At 33.2% G+C, this 22,813-nt stretch overlaps 1 protein-coding gene across 2 annotated transcripts in view; it reads right to left on the bottom strand.

The window, feature by feature from the left end:
* LOC148616086 (uncharacterized) overlaps positions 1–22,813 on the bottom strand; it is a 28,019-nt gene that overhangs the window by 4,421 nt on the left and 785 nt on the right. For both annotated transcript variants that reach the window (XM_088582784.1, XM_088582785.1), the window contains exons 2-8: positions 15,287–15,370; positions 12,392–12,459; positions 11,674–11,732; positions 9,594–9,652; positions 8,410–8,487; positions 1,176–7,905; positions 728–742 (exon numbers count right to left, since the gene is read on the bottom strand). In XM_088582784.1, the coding sequence (XP_088438910.1) occupies positions 728–742; positions 1,176–7,898 (6,738 nt within the window). In that variant the 5' untranslated portion in view covers positions 7,899–7,905; positions 8,410–8,487; positions 9,594–9,652; ... (1 more) ...; positions 12,392–12,459; positions 15,287–15,370. The remainder of the gene's footprint in view (positions 1–727; positions 743–1,175; positions 7,906–8,409; positions 8,488–9,593; positions 9,653–11,673; positions 11,733–12,391; positions 12,460–15,286; positions 15,371–22,813) is intronic.

The following is a 22,813-nucleotide window of genomic DNA, read 5'->3' as shown; positions in this document are numbered from 1 at the left end:
AGGCTTATTACACTGGTATTACAACTACTGGCATGAGAAATAATTATATTGCATGAGCTTGCCACTGCTATATTCCCTAATACTTATACATTACTTCTTTTATATCAGTGCTAAGCTTCAAATTCGACAGTAATTACCTTAGTGTTTTTTCTATTTCATAACCATAAAGCTATATCTGAAATCATGCATGTAGGGAACTTTAGGCTGGAGGTTTTTGTAGTAAATAATTTGATGGAATACATTTGTATCAATTATAAATGTTTTTCTGTATAAACATAGTGTTCTGTTTGATGTAGCAAGTTTCATAGACAAAAAATAGGGAATTATATTTAACATATGTACAGTCTTTAAGAAATGTGTACATGATTAAATTAAATTAATTAAAATGAATCGAAATCAACAACACTGTTTTCAAATACTTATACCTGAAATACAGGTAAAAGTATAATTGTATTACTGTGGTTTCAATATTATACACAGGGTACCATTTTTTCTAGTTCTGATAGGTAATGTGGAACAAAAAATATCTTTGTAGTTGAACATGAAGACAAAAATTTTTTTATCCCATTCTGGTATCATTTATGTCATTGTCACAGTGTTCTACTTGAGAAGACATTTGTAGTTCAATGTAGAATTTGTACATGCTTTGTAAAGCTGTTTGTTAGAACAAACTGCTTAATTTAAGGGTTAAGAAATTATAACACTTTAACCTCTAAACTTGACTTACCTGACTGAGGTAGACCTGAAATACAAAAAAAATTACAATGATTATAATACATAAAATGCTGATAAACACTTATTAATAGACTGTAGAATTTGGTCAAATAAGTAGAATTAAACTTTTTACTTCTAAATTATAAAAGAACACATCAACAGTCCTTTAACAACTCGGTGGTTATATAAATGATTATGACCCTCACCAAGTTAATTTTCAAACCTAATTTATTCCCTTGATTGTATATGCCAGTATATACAGTACTTCCATTTCTATTTAATTACCTATTATTTTCAATAATTTTGCATGAAATCCAATGTTTTCTTTAAATGAACCGTGACACAACAACTCTGAATTTTCTTTAATCATGAAGTTATGAAAAAAAATCTGATGTTTGAATCCTCAAATCTTAACTACACAAATTACATGTAGCATAATGGTATCATTATAAACTACCAACCTCAAAATTATTCCCAATAAGATGCTGCATTTCATGTTGAATGAGAACACTGGACTTTTCAAACTCTCTGTCACAGTACTGGCAGACATAGTTATCTCCCTTTTCGCCATTGTTGTTCTCGGTGTCATCAGACATTATCTCTTTATCTCTGTCCTCCTTACTGACAGTGGGTGTTATAACAATTGAACTGTCTTTGAATGAAATCTCATTATCTGTATCACTACCAGGAGACTGAGTTCGTACAATTGGTTTGTTCAGTTTCACTGGGGTTTTATCATTGTCTTCTTTTTCTTCATCGCCCTGTTTATTATCTGCAGGCTCATCTGTTTCCATTTTAACTTCACCATTGACATTTTGAGACTCTACATCAGGCTTTGCATCAATGCTCTCCTCCATATCCCCATCTCGTTTGTACAGCTGAGCTACATATAATGCTTCGCTGATGTCTGGATCTTTACCTTGTTTTACACGATCAATTTGGCCATTTTCTGTCAACCAATTAGACAATTCAGGCAGGGGACAGAAATGTACCTTGATATGCTGGGCTAGGTGGTGCTGTTTAGAGACACTGTAATCACAGTATGGACAGGATAAGGTACTCTTTAGCATATGAAACTTAAGATGTGTCAACAAATGATCTCTTCTCACATTTGCATAGGGGCACCGGTCACAGCGATACAACTTCTTAGGTTCTATATCTAATTGATTGGAATTCTCATACAATTCCATGTGATCATGAGTCACACTAACCTTATATGATTTCTTTGTATCAATAGGAGGCAGAGCACTGGCTAATGCAACATCAGCTGGGACATCTGGCAGCTGTAGAAGGTTTGACAGTGACTGTATGGCTAGGAGATTCTGGTTTGGGCTACAGTGCAGTCTTTCATGTTGGACCAGAAGATTCTTTGATGGTACACTGTAGTCACAGTATTTACACATGTGTCTTTGTTTACTCCCATGAAGTTCAACATGTTTTTCATAGTGTGACCTTTTAGCACTGGCATATGGACATTTTTCACAGCTGTATTTCTTAAACCTTGCAATTTCATACAGGGTGTCTACTTTGGTTTCAAACTGAATGTCAGAGATATCAGATTCCTTCTCGGTGTCTTCCCCTGTAAGTTCTTCCACATCCGCATCAGTACTGGACTTGTCTGCATTGTCAGCAGTGTAGGTTGGCAGGTGTACTTTCATATGATGTGAGAGGAGCCCTTTGGAACCTACATAATAGTCACAATCAGGACATTTCATCAACTGGTTCTTACTTTTTCTGTATCCATGCATTAACTCATGCAGTCTCAAGTTCCTGAGCCTGATATTCTGGTATGGACATTTAGAGCACTTATGGACCTTCCTATATCCGCCATTTTTCATAACATAACCAGGACGATTCCCAACTGTACATGCTATCTTCATTGGTGACATGACTGGGGAATGCGAAATACTTGGTTGGATCTTGGAAGCTATAACTTTCTGTTTGTAGATAGCTAGCTGCACTGAGTCATACACATAACTTGACTCTGAGAGGTCAGATTTGCAGGGTGATGACTGAATGGATGATGTAGACGACCTTCTATCCTTATAATCAGCATCGTGGACCTTCTTATGCTGTTTCAAAAGCCTCTTTAATCCTACCCAATAGTCACATTCATCACATTTGTATTCTGATGTAGGTTTTGGTCTGTGGAATTGTTTATGGTAATAGAAATCATTCTTGCTGTTGGTACGGTATGGACATTTCTGACACTGGTGACGTTTGGTAACTGGTGGAGTGGATGGATGTACAAACACTGAGTCATTTTTATCTTTTGAAGGAGTTGGAGGTGTGTCAGTCGTAGCATCAGAGGTTTTCTGTTTCTTTCTCTCTTCTTCTAAATGTAATCTCTCATGTTGCTGGATTAGGCGAGGAGCTTTGACATAGTATGGACAATATTTGCACTTTTCTTGCTGAACTCCAGCTTGAGGTTTGTGACAGTTCATATGCAACATTAGCAAGCTATGTTTTGCAGTTCTATATGGACACACAGTACAAAGATATTGCTTCAGATCTTTCTCTTCTTGCTCTTCCACTCCATTATTTTTTACAAACTTTTTGACACATTTGATATGTCTCTGGTAGTTAGTGGACTTATGTTTTTGACGGATATGTCGACAGACTGCTGATCGCCATCCAGACTGAAATGTGCAAAGTTTACATTTGAATGTCTCTTTAAATGTATATGTATCTTTTTCTTCCTCTTCCTCATCGTTGTCTTCTTCATCAGATACTTCATCTTGTGTAATGTCAAATTCATCTTCAAACCCTTCTTCCATTTTTAAATTTTCATCCCTTAGATTTTCTTCATCATCATTTTTGAAGCCTGGAAAGAGTTGTCCATTTTCTCCCACTGCTGCAGCACTACACATATCAATATCCTTTCCTTCAGCTTTGGCCTTCTCCTTTGCAGACTTGACATACGTATGTCTGGAAGGATCATATCTAATGTACTTGATCCCTATCTTACAGATGCTTATATTGTCTGTTTCATGTCTCTGTTTGATGTGACGATAGGCTGAGCTTCTATGGTTGGTTGCATAGTTACATTTAGTACACGTGAATGCTCTCACTCTGTGTAGACTATAAAGATGCCTGGCCACAATCATTTTGTCCTTGTTCACAAAAGAACATCTGGCACATTTCCATATCCTTCCCATTTTATCTGCTTCAGAAAATTTAGCTGGCTTGGGTTTGGATTCTTCATCTCCACCTTCTTTAGTTTCCCCATCTCCAGTACTTCCTGTAGTATTTCTCCTTCTCTTTCTAGGGTTGTAATCATAGTTATCTAAACTTTCCTTGGCTTCTTCAATACTAAGTATGATCAAATGTCCTTTGCTGACTCCATGTTTGCGTTTGATGTGTCTAAGCAGATCACTTCTCCAGTTTGATCGATAAGGACAGACAGAACATTTGAACTGTCTGTAAGCACTTCTATTAAAGTTTATCAGCTGGTATTCTTTCTCATTTAATTTAGTACTGGGATGTTTCTTCACAGGTGAAGTGTGGATTGACTGGCTGAACTCTTGCATGTATTTTTCATAAGTAGCTCTTGCTTCTGCCTCAGACAATGTAATGATATGGGCAGTTGAACCTGCATGTCTAATTCTCATGTGTTTCCCTAAGTCCCATTTCCAGTTGGATCGTCTTCCACATTCAGAACACATAAATGGTTTTGTATACCCAAAAGATTTAGGATTAGCTGACATCAGTGTTTTCTTTGGTGTGTTTGGTAGTTTTAATGTTCCTACTGATTCTACAGGTTTTGACTCAATCCTTTCTGAAGAAGTACTGACAAGATAGGGGGATTCAACCATACCAGACTCCAACATTCCATCTCCTACATAAATTATTCTAACTTCCATCCCTGGATGCATGTAGTTGAAATGTTTTTTAACATCTCCTTTCAGAGCAGCTCTCTTTCCACACTCAGCACACATAAATGGCTTGATATCAAGTGGTAGAAATTTTTCTGTTGGAGCCTCAATGATTTTCATTGGTAGATTTGGAGGCTGTGTGTTTGTTTTTGGTCCAGGATCATCCTTGTCAAGTGGTACAATACCATTCTCTGTTATATAGCCAACTCTAACAGCCATGTTGCGATGCATGTAGTAGTAATGTCTAGCAATGTCAGCTTTAGTTGCACACTGTTTACCACAATCCATACATATAAATGGTTTATCAGACATTAGGTCCTTTTTTGAAGGAGTAGCTCCTGTATTCATCATTGGTACATTGAGAATAGTTTGAGTTGGAGCTGGACTGCTGGTGTCAGCTCGCTCATCACCAAATATAACTGGTTCACTGAGCTCTTCTTTTCCAGCATGTGGCACAGTCAGGATGGTGTTGTTCATGCTATCTTTACTGGGACGGTAAATAATATTGACCTCCATTCCAGCATGGACAGTTCTGATATGTTTACTGACAATCCATCTTTGGTTTGATTCATATCCACAAGCAGCACATTTAAAACTTCTTTCAGACTTCAGCTCTGCATTATTGTCTTGTACAGTTTGGGGCAGACCAGCTATAACGTTGAGATGATGTTCTCGCCTAACAACTGGATTAGAGTTAATATACTTCTCAATGGTTGCCTCAGCCTCCTGCCTACTCAGTTTGACTACATCTAAAGTGGTCTCTGGGTGAGCTTTCTTGATATGCTTCCTAATGTCCCATTTCCAATTAGCCCTTCTTCCACATATTGGACACATGTATTGTTTCAAGTTCATATGTGTGGACACATGTGCCTTTAGTTTTGATGGTGCATTAGTCACAAAAGGGCAATAGTCACATTTGAATATTGGTGTTTCTCCATTTTCACCATCACCAACAGGTGACATTTCTTTCATTGGTGATGGTTCGTGACTTGATGGTTCAGACTCACTGTGGTCATAACCATGTCCCATAGGATCATAACTTTGGTCCATGCTGTTTTCTGGTGTATTACTCATTGACCTGTCAGCATAAAAGCTAGCACTGTTCTCTAAAGAATCATTTGACTGGTTGTCCATTTCTAAAAGAACCTCTTGGCTGGGAGTCAGTTTATCCTTATCAACAGTTATAACACTTTCCAAAATTGGGTCATCTGCCATTATGTCAGGATGATGTTTGTATAGATGTCTTCGAATGTCACCTTTCCAGTGAGTTTGGTAATTGCAGTAGTTACATTTGTAAGGTTTGCCCTCCCTGTGTAATTTAGAATGGCGATCCACTTCAGTCTTCCACTGGGATGTAAATGGGCAGGATGGACATTTGAATAATGATGGAGAAGATTTCTTGTTTGGAATAGTTGGTACCCTGATTAAGTCACCTGACTCTGGCTCCTTCTTGTGGTCTTTACGAATGTGAACATTTAAATCTCCTACATACTTGTACTGCTTGTCACAGTGTGGACACCTGTATCTTCTCTCTACTTGATGTATTGCCAAATGCTTCCCTAATTCATCTTGCCATTTAGCTTCATAAGGACAATAGGGACATTTCAGATTTGCCTCAGTGTATGAACCATCCATCAGCTGCAAACGATTTTCCATGTGAGGAACAGTATCATCCTCTGTTATTGGGAAACCAGTGGTCTGTTGATCTTGTTCTAGATTAATCTGTTGATTTGGTGCCGGTATGAGTGGAGGGGGTTGTGGTATACCATCAGAAGTTGGTGCTGGTGGTAGGTCAAGGTTTGAAGTCTGCACCATAGTTGGTTGTTGGTCTAAGTAATCTTTCATCCTAATACTGTGCTTCTGTTTCATGTGTCTGTTAAGATCAGATGAACGTTTGTACTTTAAGCCACAAAGTGGACATACATAAGATCCATCTGGACCTTGTAGCACTGCTGCCTGTTTTGATGCTAGTTTCTCACTCCGCTTGACTGGCATTGTTGAAGATTTATTTGTTGAAGCTGACTGGTAGTTAAGGCTGGTATCATTATCTGTTGTCCAATTAAGACTTGAATTGCTGTAGTTAAAACTTTGATCGTTGTCTCCATAATAATCTACAGAGGTATTTTGGTTATAGGTGTTGGAGTGTGCATAATATTGTTCTGTCCCTGTTGACTGAACTCCCATGACAAAGTTTCTACCATCAGGTGCTGCTCCAGACATTGCTTCCTGCATATCTGATGAGTCTGAAGATGAAGTTTTTTGTGACAAAGTCTGAGAATTATCAGCACTGCTATCATGACATGTCTGAATGTGTCTGGTAATGCTTGACTCTTTACTTGCAGAAAAACTACATAACTGGCATCTATAGGTGTTGTCAACATTATGGTTTTCACGATGCCTGTCAAAATTTTGCTTATGGTCAGTTGAATATGAACAATCTTCACACTGCAGTGCAGGCATCTTTCTGTGTTTAGCCTTGTGTGCAACTAATTCTATTTTTCTTCCAGTAGTAAATGAGCACTGGTCACAATGGAACATCTTTGCATTATGATGAGTGGTCACCACATGTTTTGCCACTTTGCTCTTGTCATTGCTATTAAACAAACAGTATTCACACTTGTATACTTTTTCATCTGCACCAGAAACTTCCATTATGTGGTCTTTATTGCCCTCGGGTGTTGCCTCTGGAGCTTCAGGAAGAACCACAACCACATCATCAGGAATCTCCTCCTCCATTGGATTATTTATGTCAATATTGTATTGAAATCTTGGATCTGATTGAGGCTCAACTTCCTCATATTGCTCATATACCTTTTCTTTACCATCTTTTACATGAGCCTTTTCATTTTCATATTCAACTTTGATATCAAACAGAGTAACTTGCTTCTTGTGTACAAGTTTTAGGTGACGTTGAACTTTGTGTTTATGTTTGGCTGAATATTCACAATCACTGCAGTTATAGATGGAATGGGGTTTATTATGGTCTTGTATCTGATGATAAAGGAATGATTTTGATTTGGTTGTTACAAAACTACAATCTTCACATTTATAATTTCTTCCACGGGTGGGTGAGGCTTTCTTCAAACCATTATCCTTTGCTAGTTTAGTTGGTGAGGGTAAATTAGAGGTGGTGGTGAGCAGTGAACCTCCAGTGGGTTTGAATTTGATTTTGGTAACACCTCCTTTTGGTTTTTTCTTCTCCCTCCTACATCTCAGGCGATGTTTCTTGAATATATAGGAATTCCTGCTGGTGAATCCACATAGGTCACATCTCCTGTCAGGCTGTGTTGACGTCTTAGTCTTGGCCATGATGAAACTGAAATATATATTTTTTTTTAAACATGAAGTTTTTTGTGGCAGAAAAATGACAAATCAAACTTTTTCCTATGATATTTTCATTTTCACAAAATGTTCAATTACTGAAAATAACCTTCAACATATGTCATAGCCTGTATCCTGTGTAAAATTTTTTGGCAACAAAATGAGTTATGTTACAATGGGATGCAGCTTTCATTCCAATATATATTTTAAATTCCTGTGAAAAGTAATTATTTTCTGCAATTTTTAACCAGTCTTCTCAGACCTATGCATTGAATTTTGAGTTGACACTTTAAAACATAGTGATCCACTCTGACCATGTCAATAAAACGGTGTATCTGTTAAACCATTCTGGGCAATTTGAGTTGAGTGATTTTTTTTCTCTGAATTCCCTATCTAGTTTCATTTATGTAATAGAAATCTAATAATACTTAAATAATATAATATTTACAAGATCTTTAAAGGATTCAGACAGTCTATAATTTATAACAGCTGTACTTACATTTAAATCATTAATAATTCATTCCATGTAGTCCTCTGGTTTGGTGTTATGAATGGAATCTCTTTTAGAGTTACTGCCCTTTTAATAAACAAGTAATAAATTATTTATTGTATTTATATTTTAATCCTAAAAAATACGAACAAACAGCTGCAGCTGGCCCTTTAACTATATGACACACAGGTACAATAAAATAATTGCCCTCTAGGCTTTATAGACTCCAGCAACATAAAAGAAACATGATATACAGAGGCCAGAAATTCCTGACTTGGGGCAGGTGCAGAAAAATGTGGCAGGGTTAAAGTACTTAGGCATGATCACAACCCTTCCTCTTTTTAAAGTTAAAAAATGTTACACAATTGATCAGTTCAAAAAAGTCTGAGTTCCTTGTTAAAACAGAAATAAAGAAACTGATTATAAGTTATATAAATACACAAAGGACTAATAGCAGTTATCTGACATATCAGCATTAGACAAGTTTAAATCTACAAAAAATGTTGTATGTTTCTTTAAAGGTAAATACTCAATTTAAATGTCAGAACTATAAAGTGGTTCATCTAAACAAAAAATCTGGTCAATATTTATATAAATAACAAGGAAAATCCAATATCTGTTCATGGTTTATTTAGTTTTTGTGGAACCCGCTTCCAGATGTGTACATGTACTTTGGATCAGGTTCTCTAGGTCTAAATTAAAAATTCATCATCTTAATGATGAAGAGCAACAACAAGCATGTACATGTATTAACACTTACATTTATACAAGTAAGTGCAAAAAGATAGGAAAACCAATAACTTGTAAAAAGATCATATCAAGCATAGAAAAAGAAACAAATCTATTGATGAGTGTTTGCCAGCAAGGTAAACAGGGAGAACAGTATATACCTTATTAATGGCCAATAGTCAATACAACATATTACAAGACATTCTCTCTGGAATTCACTGGTAAACATGTTAAAACAATAATAAGGACTTCAGGGAAAAAACAGCAAGTCCAAAATTAAATCTAAATATAAGGTTTCAAGAACAAACACATGATTAGAACATAGTGTCCAAGCAGAGCTAAATATCTAAAGAACATAATGAACAAAGTGGAACACTCTTTCAACCCTATACAATAACACACATATAAAGAATATTTAACCAATAATACATATTGAGGACCTGAGAAGCTAACAGACATCTTACCTTGTCTATTGGCAGCAGTATTGGTTATACTGTTGGTTTATTTTCTTTGCTTTGTCTACCTGGATCAATAAGGAACCAGTATTAGTCTATATGTCAGTACATTACAATGACTACAGAATATTTTAATCTTACCATATAACATAGATCCAGACAGCAATGTCTGCCAAAGATAAACAAGAAAATAGGTCTATACAATGATAATGTTTAGCTTATACATTTTCCTGTCTGTGCAAAAAAGTTACAAAAATACTATGAAAGATCTATTGTTTGTGGGATACCAATTTTTTTATTTGATCAAACCAAAAATCCTAATTCATAACTTAATGACAAATTTCAATTGAATGCTTTAGAGATTTTAATGAAATCAACAAATTTAAAACTCAATTCATAAATCATTGACACATAACATAAAAAAAATTGCACTCAGAAATATATGTTTAAGTACTCAGAAATTGAGTGTACCTTTGTTTTATTTTAGAATTCAATATCATGATATAAACATGTATGGCATTAACACGAATAACAAGAAATTGTGAAAATTCAAATTGATATTCTACTGAAAAAATATTATTCATTTGAACCATCTTGTTGCCTTTTTCTTGAGTCTGTATAAAGATACATATGTGTATTATGATATAATACATAATTTTCATAGAAATGTTTTCTATATTGTAGATCATAAACTGAGTCATGATAGACTTCTAGGTAGATGTAATACAGCCTTGCAAGGCTTTCAGTCCATCTACTCACTTTATTACCATACCATAAATTAATCAATGATGCTGTTATTTGACCTATCCAGTGTTCAGGGCAAAGCCATTAGACATAAATGGCAAGATCATGGTAAAAGAATTACAAACTGAAGTTTCAGTAAGCTATTCCATAAATAAACACAACATTGCATACAGGGCATTTTTCAGTAATCATAAAAAAAAATACAAAGACCTATCATTACTATAGAACTAATAAGACCTGGCATTTAGCTTAACTGATTAATAGAGCCAAGTATACAAAAGTGAGTACTGAAAATATACTTGTCAATTAAAAACAGCCTGATTAAATACAATCTGCTGATATAATTTCCATGAAATAATTTCCCTAAAAAAATAGTAAACAAAAAACTTTCAAATAATTTACTAGTACATAAGATGCCACCACACTACAGCAAATTTCATGATACATCTTCAGTTCAAGTATTTATAAGAATTCAACAAATTCAATCTCTAACAATGTAAACTTTAATTTAAATTTCGCCATTACTGTAAAAAAGGAGCAAAACTTAGAAAGTTTTCCAATACAGTGTTAGAAACTTTATGTTTTCTACAGTTACCTCCCCTGATTATTTTTAATTTATTTTTTTTTTGTGCACTGCATTGAAAATATACATTTTTCCTACATAAAGATGGAACAAATTATACATGTATAATTTTATTTAGTAACACAGTTTAACTAACAGAATGATAGGGTTCCATGGTCATGTTTCCTCTGAAGGAGTGATGTAAATTAAAACTAATATAATTGTCACACTTCAAAAACCCACTATGACAGACAGACAATATAATTCATATTTTATCCTAGATCTATTTTGCCATATTTTACATTATTGTAGACTTGCTAAAAGTCTCTCTGTAATATATGTATTTTTTATCATATTATACATGTCTGCAGTAGTGAAAGACTTGTAGCAAGTCTTCACTCTGTCTAGAAACCAACAGTTGAAGATTTCATAAACAAAATAAGTAAATATCAAAAACCAAATGCCATTTTTAGAGTATATTACTTATTAAGTATTACACAAGGAAAATCTAATGATCATAAGACTAGTTAGAAAGGACCCTCAGTATCATAATGAATACTACAATCAGAGGATCAATGAAAGAAAACAGTATACATGTTCAATTATAACTAAAGCCTTTAAATAATACACAACAATAGCCAAGAGTTTCAAATGGGATAAAATGCCAAAGAAAGCAAAACTTGGCATCATCATAAGCTTGGCAAATAGCTGCTTAAATATCTCACCAAAGATTGCTAACAATAATTGTTTTCCAATTCCCTGAGAAGCTAACAGACATCTTACCTTGTCTATTGGCAGCAGTATTGGTTTTACTGTTGGTTCACTTTCTTTGTTTTGTCGACCTGGATCAATAAGAAACCAGTATCAGTCTATCAGTACAAAATACAGACTACAGAATATTTCAGTAGCTCATCTTCCTGCTAAATCAGTAATAGGCCTGAAGACACAATGCTGCTATAAACCTTATAAGATTAGGATAACTATATATTTTTATTCTTCAAGGGGATAAACTGTTGAAATAATCATTTCTGAAGTGGGTTTAAACTTATTGCCAGTATCTGCTCATACACAAACATAGTTGTCATACAGCACCAACTAAGTTAGATTGAGGCTTTAAATTGGTTATTAACACATACAAGTGTAATTAGAGTTCCCTACAGATGGTTTTGGGCAGGTGCTCACTGTTGGCACCCTGCCTTTTTCTGTCAATTTTCCCTAAAAAGATGTAAATATTTGCATGGTGTGCCTTCAAATTGCTAGAGTGCCCCTTTTTTACTAAGATTACATTGTCCTTTACAAAAGGTACAGGGAACACTACAAATTCTTACAAATATACATACATGTAGTTTGACATTACTACATCAACCCCAAAGCACAATAGAGCATACATTACTATAAAGCTGATCAGAAACACTGACTACAGACTTGGCAGGCAGCACTTTATTTATCACTGACAATAAAACAACAACATCTGTGAAGAGACATATAACACACAGCTTACCTTCTCTGTTGGCATGTATTATTGGTTTTACTGTGTGTCTGTTGGAACAATTTCCTTGCTTTCTCGACCTACAATTGATCAATATAACCCTTATATCAGTTCATACAACATGGTATGCAGAATTCTTTAGAAGATTACTTGATATTCATTGCATGGCATGAAGTACTAAAGATGATGTGAACAGCAAATAATGGTATCAAAAGAGAAAATACAAACTATGAATGTAATGACACAACATTCATCTTCATGAATACCGGTACTTGTCTGTAGACTACCAACCTTCAGAGTTGCCATTGTAAAAGAAGACTGAAATGCTTTACAGTTTATTTCACTGATTAATAAAATGGATAAAATCATATTCTTTAATTCAAATCTTTGTCAACTACATGTACAAAAATGTATATTAATTGAAACACGGTAAATAGAAGCAATTTATATGTTTATCATATCAACAGAAAGCTTTAAGAAATGTGTACAACATAATTAAAATATACTCAACCATTGGTTACCAGGACTTCAAATATCTTATTTATTGGGTCAAAGTAAGCACTCTCCCACTCGTCCTGAACAAATAAGTTTCATGAAAGTCACACCAAGTAAAACCGGGCTAACCATTTTATTTGATTTTTTTGTTTCTGTCATATCATCAGGGCAAGTTAATTTCACTCCAGGCCAGTTCGGTTTGGGCAAAACTTGCCCACTTGACCTGGCAGTTCGACAAATTTTCTTATTTCTACTCCAGCTTTATTTCCCTTAATCTACATAAAATATGAAAGGCAAATTATGGACAGCTGATCAATTTATGCACTTGGCAACCCTGAGAAAAATAACTTAAAATAAAAAATCTTGGAATATGCATCTGAATAGATAGATCATGTAATAAATGCTTGTAATCCTGGACACAAAGATCCCTCCTAAGAAAGATAGTCCAAGGACCATGAATTCATAGCGAATGGAATCCCTAAATCTAGTAAAAAGGGTACTTTGTAAAATAGATTGAAAAAATTTAAATAACAGGGCAGCCCATAATCTTAAAACCAATTTTGACCTTGTGGAGTATGGGAACAAAGAAACAACCACACTAACCTACAACAACAGTATTTTTTAATTACTTTAACTGTATGGATCCTTTGTAGAAATACATCTGTTGTATTTTAAAATTAAATTAATCAAGGGAACTTCAAACTGAAGATTAATTAAGCCAGAGATATGGTAGTCATATGATTTGTATTCTCTCAAGTAAACAAGTACTTACGCATGGCATGTCATATTTCATCAGCACAAAGTACTAATTATGGGATTTGGCAAAATTTCATTAGATTCCATATTCATAGATTTAAAAAGACTATTCAACATGAATGTAAATTTTGTACATTTTGTAATTCAATAGAACCATGAAAACCTTCAACTATCTCACACAGAGGGACACATTACTAGTGATACAGCACACATTCCATGATACAGGCATATGTAAATTTGCTTCAATGAATTAAAGCTTACATGATACACATAAAGACCTTTTGCAAAGTAGGTTAACCCATTCAAACTGAGGTTTTAATTCTTAATTTGTTTACACCTACCATTTCAATAGTTGGTTATTAAAAACTTTCTTTATCATCATTCAGCATGATATGGACCTGTTTGTGCCTAACAAGATTCAGTGTAAATATGTTTAATCAAGGTGGTTTCATTTACAGAAGATGGCACAATATTAGCTAGTACTATATTCAGCTTTTGACATTAACTTTTGTAGTTAGGTACTAGGTAGCTCACAATACTTTCAGATAGATAAAAAAGGTAGTCCTCAAAATTAGTTTGTTATCCTGTCCTTAAAACCAGTAAAATTTTAAGAATTAACTAGAAATCATTGAGATGGAATCCATCTCTTTGGGCTTGCCCTTGCATTTAAGCCATATATATTAGTGACATGACTTGGACATCAAAGGCCATTATCCATGGTATGGGGTATATCATCTTTACATGAACTACAATGTGCCTACATAAAAAATATCAAAAGCCCACATTGAAAGACAAAAAAAGTTACAGCCAGGACACAAGTTTGTCACTGAAAAACAAGAATTTGACCTTGAGGTCAAAGTTCAAGGTCAAAACCACCATCCATGGCATGTAACACATCATCTTTAGGTGATCTCCCCACATGCAAAATATCAAAAGCCTACATCAAACAAGTTACTGCCTGGACACAAGTTGGTAAGGACAGACAGATGCACAGACAGAGTGATCACTATAGGGTGATCACTATAGGGCGACCACCACTTTTCATGGCAGGGCCCGAAGGACTACAAATAAAAATTCCAAGGTAGTACTCTCTCAAATTAAGTAGGCACAAGACTTCTGGCCTACAGTTAGAGTTGAATCCTACTATTTTAATAATTGTGCAAATCATACTAGTGTTGAAGTTATTGATTTAAGAATACTGGCACACCTACAGGTATTCTATCATTTGTTTCTAAATTCTAGGTACAGTAACAATTTGTCAATAGAAAAATAGTTTGACAGCTGAACAAATTCTTGAATAGTTATATTGTGCAATTACATACCAATCCTATAAATGTCTTCAAACCAAGTTCAGACAGAACAACTTTCATTCTTGATTAATGGCCAAAATTCAATTTACACAACACAAAGTATTATATATCTAGCACCACAAACAACTAGCAGAACTACTTGTACAAGTGGAAAGCTACAAAATGTACAACATCATATACACAACATTTCAGCATATTCTTTTTCAACATGCCTGTACAATAGTCTCCCTATCACTATAGGCCATCAAGTCAAAATAAACTAAACTTTCAAACAAATCATGGTGGTAAATAAGCTATAAGAAAGTATCTTTAAATGTAACACTCCTAAATTCAACAAAGGTCTTACCTCGTGTTGGCAGTAGTATTGGTTTTACATTGTAATCATGTCTGTTCAAACTCTTTCTTTCTCTCTGCTCTGTAATCTCTTGACCTAGAACAGATCAATATGTATATCTAATATCAGTCTGCTCTCAAGACAGTGAATACTAACATTTTAGCAGCTTAAAGCATGGCTGTTGTTTACAGAGAAAGTGGCTGCATGGAAATTGTTGGCAATTACACCAAATACTGACAAAGCAAGTGGTTTCAAAGGAATTCTTACAAGAACATGTATTACAATGTAACATCTTTCCAGAAGACTTTCTTATCACATAATGTTTCAGATTAATTATTTCATTGTTGTTTTTCTCTGAATGTGTTAACAATATTAAGAGCAATATAATACATTTATATGAGGATATCTGAGTACAAAATGTTAAGAAGTCCTTTAAACAATTCTAGAATACACTAATAAGAGATGTCATTGCTCAAAGATTTAAAATAATCTTTACATGGGAAGTTTAAAGTACATGTTCAGTTTGATGACATGTTTTCTCATTTATTTGACTGTACATAATAGGATTTAACCATTAGAAAACAACTCGCATGTTTAAAGATCTCTTTTGAGTCGCATGAAAAAAAACTTTCATGTGACCACTGAATCAAAAGCAGAGTTAATTAATACAGTAAAACCAGTCTAAAATGAACTCCCCCTGGATTCAATAAATTTAGGTAAAAATAATTTAGTCTTGTTTCCTGCGAACAGCAGAAAAAAAATAGGGTAGGTATATGTATGAAGGGAAATTATTTTATTTTTCAAAAATAATTTACATTGAGTTAACGGGGAAACAATTTAGACTTTACAGTAACAGAGCATGAGACAATATAACCATAAAATGTTTAGGGTAGGCACAAAAATATAGGTTAGGTAGGGTAGCACGAAACAGATATTTTTTTTTAGCCTTAGTTTGGTTTAAATAGGGGTTCAGTTTACCAAGTTATGTAAAGAACTTTCAAAAGTGATTGACAAGCTTTTGTATTATTTAGCATTCAGTTCAGAGAGCCTTCTGATATGTACATTTGTTTTTACATGGTAACAATATGCATGTACATGTATGTGTGTCTTAAACATAATACAGATTTTCACATCTAAGAACACATATCAAAAAAATAAATATGACAAAGAATTAACACTGACTTGTCATTAGATATAATAACTAATTATATCACTATATAAATAATTAATGGAGGTCATGCCAGGTATACCTTACTAATCAATATATTTCTTAGCTTTTTTTCTCTGCTTTCAAGATGTTTTAATTTTTAATGACTCCTACATTTGAGATTTTTATTACCATGAACAAGATAAATGAGCATGGCAAAAACAATAACTCTGAGTAGATTTCTAAGAAATCTTTTGTACAATATACATTGTTTATTCTCTCAATTGGTTATCAAACACCATAAACATCACACATTTTCCTGAGTAAAAAAGTTTTTTTCTAAGGTAGTAAAACAAGTTCCTCTTTTAATACTATAGCCAGGAAGTCAAGACCAGAACAGCATTCTATGTACAAATTTTCCTATACATATTCATGTACCATATTTGGAGGAAATAAAAATCTCGTGAGATCTACATGTACATGCAAATAACAGCATTTTTCAATGAACGAAAAAGTATGTCAACAGATGCTGCACACTATATCATATTAAAAATACCTCCATTCAACTGTTTACTCTAAACAGGAAGTTCTTAGGTGACAAACATGAAAAGCCAGTCATCATATAAAAGCAATATCTCAAATACATGTATCTAACCATTCCCTCCAGCAAAAGCTAAGAAATCTGTTACAAAAGTATGTGATGGAGAGACTGACCAATGGATATAGCCATTAGAGTGGGGGTATAAAAATATAAACAAGATGTTACAACAGCAATAGTTCTAGTAACATAATCTCATTACATGTACATTTGTACATGATAATTAAATTAATTCAATGTAAGCCTATCAACATGAAAATTTTTAAAACAAGTATTCTTTGAGTATTCTGAAATAAACTATGAAACAAATCTAAAAAAAAAAATCTTCTCATCAAAACGCACCATATACATATATCTAGTAGGAATACATAGTTGGTATTATATGCTTCTTCAGTATTTTCCTTGTTTGAAATTTACTACAGTAGGTCATGTTCAAATCTATACAACCATATACATGTACATGTACATGTACTCAAAGATACTACTATTCACCCATTAGGTAACAATGTACAATAAATGAATAGTACTTTTATTGTACATGTATAATTCAATCAATTATTAAAAGCTTTTATATTCAACTCTTGCAAGATTTGTTTGCATATACCATGATGTAATCAGAAATGTAGTACTGAGTGTTCAAGCTAACTTTGAGGGCACAGCAACCCTATGATCTCTAGATGAATCCTCAAATATCTCCATAAAATCGGATTTAATTTGTAACAAGCTTTATGATTGCTTGGTTCTCTCTGAGCAAACCAGGTTATTTTTGTATAATCTGGCTTGGTTACACTATGATGTCATTGATGTTGATTGGTCTGTACTACATGATTCAAATAATCCCTTACAAAATAAAGATTTATTTATGAATCAACTACATGTGTAGACACTAGGCTAGAGTTAATGTTATGCCCATGGAGAGAATAAACCATAGTTTTTTCATATGGTGCCATAGAAATGCTATCAGTAATACAAAAAATTGGTGTTTTAGAATTATGGCAAAATTCAGAGAATGTGACTTAGATCTATATACAGATTGCCATAATATATTTTATAAGAATTTAATTCCTCAACTTGAGGAGATATTGTTTCATAAGTATAGAATCAAATGGTAACAGAGAATTTTATCCTATGATGTTGGTAAAAAATTAAGAACTTATAAACTTTTTAAAACTACTTTTGAAACAGAATTATATTTGAGTAAAACTATTACTCAAACACATAAAAGTGCATTTGCAAAATTTAGGTGTGGCATAGCCTCTTTATGTATAGGAACAGGTCATTATGAAAATAAAGAGATCAATGAACGAGTATGTTTTATATGTAATGATCAGATTGAGGATGAGAAACATGTGTTATTAGCTTGCCCTCTATACATAGATTTACGAGAACAATTATTATATGAGGTCAAACGTGTAAATAGCGAGTTTGATATTTTATCTGATGATGACAAATTTGTTTTTATGTTTCAAAGTGTTGAATGCTTTGATATAATTGCCAAAACCTGTTTTAATATTTTAAATAGAAGAAATAGTTTTCAGTATTCATGATAACAATGTATCTTTCAAGCTTAGTTACTTTTTACAAGTGCGTTTATATATGTCTTATTCAGCTAATTTATGTTTTACTGTCTCTCATAATTTTTTATAGAATGGAACATGTACTTTTAATATATGATAATCTTTAATTACTGTACATGTATATACATGTACTGTGTTTTATTATAATATTGACGTGTCTTATGTTGTACAAGTGGTGAGACTTTAATAAATATTGAATCTGAATCTGTGTAGTTAAATTTGGACTGTCATCCATTATAAATGAATTTACCCATCATGTGTAAATTAATAAGGAATACTTATAATTTTTGAATGGATTAAACTCAATATCCTGGTTTCGGCCACAGTGCAAACTGGACCAAACTAGGATATTCAGTACAACCAAAGTGTAAACTGTTGCAACCCAGATTATTCATAATACCTATCCAAAAATAAGAAATAATCCTTAAATGACTGTTAGGGTAATTGATACATAGAAACGATTTCTTGAGCAATGAAAAAAAAACAATGTCAAAAACATCATTTTACCAAAAATGTAAGTCCTTCAGATTGTGGTGTAAGATTTTAAAGGACCAAAGGCCCTCACTTATTTTGTGCTCCCTGTCTGAATTTCCTAGATGGATCACTGGATGTAGTGATAAAATTATATGTTAACTCAATCTCTTTTATCCCTTTCAATGACATAGCAAAATTTTCAAAGTTAAATACACATGTACTTGTCAATTATAATAAAAATAGGTCTGTTTAAAAAGTTTTGAATCAAACAAATTAATGTTGACACTTAAGAAATGATGTGGAGATGACATGTTCACAAACAACTATACTTTTATTACACAGTACCATCAGTTTTATAACTAACACTACACAATATGTCTGGCAATTCTGATTATAGAAGGCAAGCCGATAATGGCATATTCAGTAGTTTCCTTCTATGGATTTTGTGCTTCTGCATCTGTGTCTTGACAACGAGGAGCTGTTTACTCCTCTGATAATATCTGATAAACTGACAACATAATCAATATGATACTAGAGTGGCTAAAATCCATTGTATTGTATCTGATATCAAGAGTATTTGCTGATAATTTCAGCAGATGTTTTCATAAACATGGTACTCTGTTTCCCAAGCCCGTAAGGAATTGGGAAAATAAAACTTGCTTCTAGTACAAGTAAGTTCTTTAGGAAATATATCATGCATTTTTTAAAAAAAACATTTATAATGTATACAAAATGTATGACTTTTTTTCCAAATGTGCTCCTACCCATAAGATTGTGAAAAATAAACATAATTTTTTAGTTATGGCAAAAAACCTAAATCATACATTTATAACAATTATGAGGGGGCTTTCATCAATAGAAATGGAAGCAGTATTGGGTTAAAGTCTGAAAATGACCAAAAAATAAATCTTTTTATGAATTATATATAAGTCCCACAACTCATATACAAAAGGTCTGAATTTTATAATGTTCACCTCAATAAAAAGAAAAAAAGGAAAACTAGCATCATTTTGTCCTAGTGACAATGTACATGTACATGTGGACCAAATAATACATGTGTATGTATACTTGTTTCCTGGCTGATACCCAACACACCTTGACTAAAAACAACAACTAGGAAATATTCTTATCAAAATTTCAGAAAAAAAAACATTTCTGGTACCAAGTTTGTCCAAAATTCTAGAATAAGCTTCTATCCTGTTCTGAACCAGGTTGATTTCATCAACTTAATGGCTCCTCCAAGCCATGTGGTACAAGTATGGGAGATAGCCTGGTTACATGTATATAACTAAAAGCATATAATGATTATCCTTTAAAGTATGTATTCATCCAAGTATGTTCAACTTAACTTATCTAATAAAAAAAAAGTAAAAAAAATATACATGTAGATAATTTTTCTTAAAAAATCCTTACTTAACAACCTCAATTTGTTTGCCTTGGTAACTGGAAGTAGACATTATTTCTTTTTTCTCCTAAGTGTGTAAATGTGAAAGACTGAACAAACAGGCACAAGTTAACCATAATACACATTTCTAGTTTTTTTTTTTTATTTTGAGCTTGAGGCATTTCTTATTACATTCAGAATATCAATGGGTCATTCTAAAACATTTTAAAATTGTAAAATATTCAAATCTTAATGGGACAATAAACTAAAATAATGTGATAAATAGTGCATGCCCCCTCTTATCCTCGACCACTGATCCAAAGACCAAACAACCTGCAGCAAACTACACGTAATTAGTAAAGCAAAAGATATAATGTCTGTTTCCTGCTACCTTACCTACCCTGTTTTTTTGTGCATACCCTAAACATTTCATGACCATTTTGGCTCAAGTTATACAAATGTACCTATCCTATTTTTTTCTTGCTGGTAGCATGAATCATACATGTAAGGCCAGAATTAAAATAGTTTGTTTCTGTTTAATCTACATGTATATGTACATTGTACCTACTCATAAAAAATCACCATTTTGCTATTCTCTAGCAAGTTTTTTTTTTATTTTCAAAGCCCCATTTCACTAATTCGAACTAATTTTTACATGAACTTTGGAAAAACTACATGTACATGTTGTACATACCCAAAGCCAGGTGGTAGGGTTGGGTAAGGGAAAACCAACATTATTTCAAATGTGGCCTTCTAGTATTTCTTTTGCCTAATCAAAATTGTAATTAGGAAAAGAAAAGAATACCTTTGCTTCTACAAACATGCCCTAAAAAAAACTAAGATAACATTTTTGTACATGCAACACGAGAGCAAAAATTTGTATTTTTTTAACTGGTATTGGTATGTTTTGAAGACACATTCAGACTTCAAAAAAAGCTTTGTCGATCACAGCATGATACAACCCTGAACTCTGTTCACTTGAAGCAAGTGTGGATACACTCTGTTCACTTGAAGCAAGTGTGGATACAACATTAGTTTTTGACACACTAATCATAGGGACTTACTGATACACAACAACTCATTTGAACACAATATTACACAATATTTTGAAATTCAAGTACAAAGGTCCACTTTAAGTTGCATTCATGCATCACTTTGTAACTTATTATCTCAAAAACAGTAAATGATAGGGTTTATTTGGTTATAAAACTTTCTGAGGCTCTTGTATTCAGGCTGGGATTTTCATATGGAATCCAAATACATTTTTTTTCCAAAATTGCACCAAAAATGGAAAAAGTCTATTTCTTAGGATGTGGTCCCCTTTGGCCTCTTGTAACTCAAAAACTGTAAAAGCCCTGAAATCTTGCCCTTCAAATTTTTATAGGTTTTATAAATATCTTGCCCTTTTCTGTAAATTTTCCCTAAATTAGTGTAATGTTAACCCTTAAATGATCAAATATTGTCTTCAAATTTGCCTCTAATGTTCTAGAGTACCACTTTTTACTTGGATTACCCTGCCTGTATCAAAAACTGCAAGGAACACTAATTGTTTCATGTTGAATTAATACATGTATGTTTACATCATTTAACACATTTTTTAAACACATAGACTATAAATAAATATGAGGCTGCATGCCTGCTGCTGTAATGACACAAATAATTGATTCTTTTAATCATCTCATTCAACATTCAACAGCTTATTAAGACTCATTAACCAATAATTAATAACCAATATACAAAATGTACACATTAATTAAAAGCCGAATTATAATATATTGTCAGAAAAAAAGGTTTATACAATTTAAGTTAATTGTAATATTACATGCATTTCGAACCCCATCAATTTTCAATCCAAATAATTCAGGGGTTGAAATAAGAAATTCAACCTGACTGAACATTCTTATCTATACTGTTTATCTGTAAATTTTCCTTTCTTCACATGCAACCTTAATTGGCGAAATATTCTCATATCATGCATTGTCATAGTTAGATCTGATACAGGTACATATAACAGGGAAATTAACTACTTCCGGGTTCATTAACTTCGCCAAATGTTTTTCAATTTATATGCATTAAGAGATTTTAACTGTTCACAATTCTATGTTCTTTTGACAAGTAACCTATGGTCTGAAGCATTTAATAAAAAGAACAGTTCAAGGTGTATACTATACATACAAATATATTTTTCAGTGTTAACTGAACATATTAGTGACATAGATATTAGCTAACCTCATTTGCACAAATCTTTTATGTTCGATAGGATTATTTAACATAAGGAAGACTTTGGGAATCATTTCATGCAAACAATAGTTGAACAAATTGTCCATTTCTAATACATATTTCCTGTTAATAGTACTTT

This window comes from Perna viridis, chromosome 5 (assembly GCF_037379345.1).
Source record: "Perna viridis isolate PV_CMFRI_1.1 ecotype Kerala chromosome 5, ASM3737934v1, whole genome shotgun sequence".
Classification (NCBI taxonomy): Eukaryota; Metazoa; Mollusca; class Bivalvia; order Mytilida; family Mytilidae; genus Perna; species Perna viridis.
This window is presented reverse-complemented; position numbering and strand designations above follow the sequence as displayed.